The sequence below is a fragment of the Cibotium barometz genome, chromosome 44 (genome assembly GCF_041138505.1).
Source record: "Cibotium barometz isolate CiBa-2024 chromosome 44, ASM4113850v1, whole genome shotgun sequence".
Taxonomy (NCBI): Eukaryota; Viridiplantae; Streptophyta; class Polypodiopsida; order Cyatheales; family Cibotiaceae; genus Cibotium; species Cibotium barometz.
In genome coordinates, this window is record NC_141089.1 from 17848731 (window position 1) to 17854730 (window position 6000).

At 43.1% G+C, this 6000-nt stretch overlaps 1 protein-coding gene across 1 annotated transcript in view; it reads left to right on the forward strand.

Annotated features, from left to right (window-relative positions):
• The window catches only part of LOC147613020 (ubiquitin-conjugating enzyme E2 PEX4-like), a 41344-nt gene extending 38624 nt beyond the window's left edge, over window positions 1-2720 (forward strand). Inside the window, exons 5-6 of the mRNA XM_086782739.1 lie at window positions 2050-2179; window positions 2264-2720. Coding sequence (XP_086638865.1) covers window positions 2050-2179; window positions 2264-2355 — 222 coding nt within the window. The 3' untranslated portion in view covers window positions 2356-2720. The remainder of the gene's footprint in view (window positions 1-2049; window positions 2180-2263) is intronic.
• The last annotated feature ends 3280 nt before the right edge of the window (window positions 2721-6000 follow it).

Sequence of the window (6000 nt, forward strand, 5' to 3'; positions counted from 1 at the left end):
GAAGGCATCGGAAGAAGCTTTAGTCAATTGGCTGCCCTAGCACCCTAGGGGGGCTGCCTGGCAACTCGGGAGGGAGAGCTTGCACCAGAGAGGCAATGATGGTCATCTCTATCGGGGGGGGGGGGGGGGGGGGGGGGGGAGCGCAAGGGCTGCAAGGTCGGGCTTGCCGAAGGCTCTGAAGGGTCAAAGAGCCTCTCGGGAAACTGAAGGCCTGGAGAGGGATCTCGATGAGGGAACGGTCTCCAGATTTGGGGGGGCGGGGGGGGGGGGTGCTGTTGAGATAAATGCTCGTAATGGTTCTCCGACACAATCGTATCCTCATGTGTCCTGCCAGCCTGGCGGTGCCGCTCTGCTTTGGAAGTCGGCCGACGATTCTATCTCGGGTCAGCGGTTTGCTACTCTCCTGCAGTGGGCTCAACTGAGGTCGGGTCCTGGTGCTCTATTACCAGGGGGCTTGTGTCCCTCCCACCCCGCTGAGGATCTGAACTGTTGCCCGCCACCAGCGAGGACAAGCTCTATCGAGGTGTCCTATTTGTCGGCAGATGCAACGTTTGCCTGGGAGGCCAGAGTACTCAACTCTCTGCAAAATACCCCCCCACTGAAGGCAAGCGATACGGCATGAGGCACTGACTCCGGAGAGGCTATGCAAATACAAAGGGATGGTATCCCAGCCGTCCGAGGAAGAACCGAAGCGGCGGTGGGGGAGGGGGGGATTCCATCACTCTCTTAATAGCACCACCTATCACCGGGAGAAGAGGAAGGTATTCCTTCCTAAGACCTGGAAATTGATTGTCATGGGAAAGCCTGAGACACCAGCCAATGGGTTGGACTCCAAGTCAAAGCCGTGCTACCACATCGCAGAGAAGGCCTGGGCCGTCCGCAATCAGCTTCATGACTCTGTCCGAAGCTACAGGCGAATCAAACTCAACCTGATAGTAGCCACGCCTCAAGGGATGAATATTAGTGATCTTTCGAGGTCTGCCAAGAAGGCTTGCCCGTAATAGATCCCTGAATTGTCTGTGCGCCGGGCGGCTACCCACAATCTTGCATACCAAGGTGGAGGCCTCCAACGAAGAGACAGTCGAAGCGAGGAGATGAGGTCTGCTCTGAAAATGAGAGGCAAGGGACAGCGGCCTCGGTTGGGGATGACGGAGCAGCTGCCATGGAGTCGTCCTAGGGGTTCGAGACCTGAAGTTGCTGAGCCTTGCCACAGAAAATTACCCGAAAGCTAAAAGCACTTGACAGGGAAAGAGGGTAAGGAGGGGGGGAAAGCGGGTGGGGGCAGGGGCCTGGGGTGAGGGAGGGACAGCAGCGTGAAGGAGGGGGGCAGAAGAGAAGGCGATGGGGGGGGGGGGGGGGGGGGGGGGGTGTGCTGGAGAGACCAAGGCGAGGAGGCCACAGGGGGGGCAGCACGACGAGGGAGGGGAGGCGGAAGGGAGGCGAAGGCGAGGGAGGGAAAGGAGGGGGGGGGGCTGTGCACAGGAGCAGGGGAGGCAGAAGGGAGGCGAAGGCGAGGGAGGGAAAGGGGGGGGGGGGTGCGCTGGGACAAGGTGAAGGAGGGGGTTGCTGTGCACAGGAGCAGGGGGGGCAAAGGCAATGGCGAATCAGATGCTGGCGTGCTGTAACACGTTTTCTTTGTACATAATATAATATAGTAGTGTAGGTCTATTGTGCGCGCTGTGTTTTGAGTTCCACTTCTCTCTTCTCTTTCTATTCTCAAGACCCTAGAACTTACGCACAAGAGCTCTACACATGATGTGCACCAGAAATGATCAAATCAGCATCACAAACTTTGCCAATTAAGTAGAAAGCTAAATTATGCTTGCTGCGAATTTTGTTAAGTGCACTCTCCAAGAAAAAGGTTTGGGAAATAAAATCTTATCATAAAAGTACTTTTAACGGTTTCTCATAAGAGCCACTAGATCCAACAGAGTCGGGGATGAGTTTGCGGTCTCGCTATCATAACCTTTATATATAGTAAGATGGGATGAGCATAGGTCGTTTATACACATCTTTAGATAATTTTAATGGTTGCTGGTGCCTTTTCAGACTGGAGAAATATGTCTTGACATTTTGAAGACAGCTTGGAGTCCAGCCTGGACATTGCAGTCGGTTTGTCGGGCGATTATTGCTCTCATGGCTCACCCTGAAGCTGACAGTCCATTGAACTGTGATTGCGGTGAGAATCACAATCCTTGTGAAAGGTTGCTTGTTGGCTCGGTCTGCAGATTTCTTAGGGTCTTGACTGCATGTCTTATTGCAGGCAATCTATTGAGGTCTGGTGATCATCGTGGATACCAATCAATGGCTCGCATGTACACGCGTCTTGCTGCCATTCCTAATGCGTTGCACTAATTTACCTACTTTTGAGTTCTGGATGCATTATGGTGTGTCCTAAAAATAAAGGGTATTTGGCTAGAGCTATGAATGTCAATGATCAGATGAAATTTATGACAATTAAAGTTACAAACTGGCAATGTTTAGTGTGTAGTATGTTCAAAGAAGAAGAGAAAACAAGTGTATGCCAATCAAGACTCTGTTGTGTTAAATGTGCTGGATGCTGCTCTTAGTTTTGCTTGCTAGGCTTGCATTTCAGAGGACTACCTTTATTTTGCATTTTAGTTGTGTTTAGTCAGTTGGTACAGGCAGCCATTCCAAGATGCATGTGTCATCAGCGGTTAATGTGAAGGTAAATAAATGGTTGACAAGTCAGCTGTACACAAGAAGGTTTTACATGATGTGAGGTGCTATTAATGATTAGTTTGACAAGTCAGCATGCAAAATATAAATACCACTGGTGTTGATGTGGCAGAAAAAGCCTTTTAATAAAAAAGATATGATTGTCTGGCTTGGATTTTTTAGGGTTGGTTTGTTGCTCTTTGCAATCGATATCAAATTGAGTGATGTTAAATATAAGAGAACGGTGTTGGGGACATGGAACTCAAACCTAAAAGAGCTTAGGTAACAAAATGGTTATTATTTATAATTTTGAAGCTTTGGACCAAACTTAATCCCGGTAACTTTAGATGGAACCATGGTCAAGTATCTAGTATGGCTGAGATTACATTTGAACATGGGTGCCAATGATGGATCCTGTTTTCAAAAAGGGAATCCAGCTTATCTTGTACTCTTCGTTTAGGCTACTCCAAACTTTTTATTATTAGAGTACAATTCACTATTTTTGGGGCTTTGTTTTTTTTGCCTTTTTTTAATAAAGCAAAGCCTCTTTTGTACTTCACAACTCGTCTATCCTGGTTGCCTGATGCAATTACAATATCTGTAATGCGACATGTATGGGCCTCTTTCTGTTGTGCCTTATAGTTTCAGCAACAGTGTGTACACAAGATGGAGCATAGATCAACTCTGTGATGTGGTGCAGCCCTCAAATTAGAAGGGCTACCCTCCTTTTTTTTTGGAAGGTTACCTTAAGCACAACCCTTAAAAGAAGGGCAAATTTCAACATTACCCTTATTTTGTAGGTTCCGCCCGCCCGCCCCTCCTCCTCCTCCTCCTCGTATATCACAATGCTATATACACACATGATTTGAAAATTTTTGTGATACTTGCATTTAAATCTTACAAATTTAGACAAGTGAATCAAGCAAAAGATTTAATTCATAGCAAAAATGTCAAGTGCAAATCACTCTAGGAAGAGGTACTCATGATTAATTTTTGAGATCTATCGTTTTTTTGACTTCCACACATCAAATATGTGATCCCAATTCACATTCTGCTTTGTCGTCTGGATGTGTTTTTTGGTGAAAAGAGCATCGTTACATTAAACAAGTTACAATCGGATGATGTTTTGGTGAAAAGAGCATCGCTACATTAAACAAGTTACAATCATAAAATCTTTTATCAAAATTTGCTTGAGAACTTGTGTGTTTCTTGCCTTTCTTGTCTTCCCATTCTAATATCCCATCCCTAGATCTCCTTGAAAAATCCTTAAGATGTTCAAAAACTCCATTTCTATAAATACGTCAACTGAAAAGTGAAGAAGGAATTGAACTTGAAATATCACCCTTTGTACATATCAATCTCTCATTCTTTTATTTCCAGAATGAAATAAGTGGAGGAATTATTTTTACCAATCGATTCATTACCTTTCCTCTTGAAAGTCATGTTACACCATGGATTTGTAAAAATTTGATAATGCTTCATATCAAATGCATCGTATATATCAATTAGCTCTTCTCGTTGTAGGGTAGACTCACCTAACTATTCTCTCACCTTGTTAGCAAACTTATCAAGATACATGAACTCTACAAGTTCTCACATGCATCTTTAACAACAAGATTCTTGTAGTGTACAATGCAATGCACACCCACAAGATGGGAAACATCTCGTCTAAGCTTTGCAACAAGTCCTTCATTCACGCCAACCATGCCACTAGTTGCATTTAAAGTAAACCCAACCATGGCACTAGTTGCATTTAAAGTAAACCCAACCATGGCACTAGTTGCATTTTGAAGTAAACCCGACCATCTTATTCTGTCTTAATTGCATATATTTAAGCAATTGTGTCACTCTTTGAGAATCTTTCAGTATACTTCATAGATTGCTTCTATGAAACCGACATAATTCTTGGAATGATTCCGATGACATGTCATGTTAAGCAACAAACCATAATAAAGGGCAAAATTTTAAACCTTATTATGGGTGTATGACATGAAAAAAAAAAGACAGCGAAATTAAAAAAGTAAATAAACAAAACTTAATTGTAATAGACAAAAGTTTTATAAGTGAATTAAAAAAAAATGTAACTTTGAAGCGCACAGGCAATAATTTTTGGAGTGTAGACTGGTAATAGAGCACGCTCAGGCAAGTTTTAGAGGAGGAGGGTAGGCGCAGCCTACATATACATAGTACAGGTACAGAAGTTTGAAACAATAAATTGAGCCCAAAGGAGACAACTCTGATTGGCCTTGTGATAGCTTAAATGTTGTTTAGTCTTAAATCCAGATCGTGCATTGAGGTGTCATATAACTAGGGTGGCTCCTTTCCTTAGTGGTTTCACATTTGCATTTGGTTTTAATCTTACAGTATAACACATTACAATAGGTGTTGGTGCACATTTTCCTTCGTGGTTACCTCACTTGATTCCCTACTTGGAGTTTAAACCGTGACACTAAACTAGAGGTATACCAAGCTTGTGTTAAAAAGCTATGACTTTGCTTCATTTAGTTCATTGGCTGAGGTTTAGAACTAGTTTGTGCAATCAAAAAATTTAACAAAACTTTACTTTAAGAGGTCATTTATTGCAAGGAAACTCAAGAAATTATAAATGAATGTTGACTCAAAACATGTGCAAGCAATTTCACAAGAATCTTCTCCCAAAAAATGGGGGATGTACAAGAACGTGCTTGTGGGTATGGGCAAGAAAAATATAGGTTAGCCCACCACTCCTAAGAGGGAAATAACCAACTAGTGATGTGTAATGTGAAAGCACTCACACAATAACCTTCACCAAAACATGGGAAAGTATAATAACTTGTCTCACCCAAGGACTGAGCTTCTACATTACCCACAAACTTGACAAGTTTGTGATGCCCATTAACTCAAAGGTCAACCGAACACTTGAATCATGGTGGTAGCTCTACATGCATCTTGGAGGGTGAGTGAATACTACCTAAGGTAGATTTAGGTGGTGACATTGACTGTTATGATAGCTAGGAATTGACTAATTGGTGGCAATGTCTTTATTGAAGGAAACGGGTGTAGGTATTGAGCACAAGTAATGTGGAGATCAAAGAATATCATTCTAAGTTGTGGTGGGTAGCTTGCTATTGTGCATAGTGTTTAGAAAATATCTTTTTTTTGAACCTACATCAATCCTTCTCATTGTGGGTTGTAAAAAACATGGTAATTTTGAGTTAGCATTTTACTTAAAATTTTAGCTGTTGATATTTTGATGAGCTAAATCTATTAATTTTGTAAAGAGACCTTAGAATATTTGATACATAGAAGAAAAACCTTCATAAAAAAAGGCCAGTGTATGCC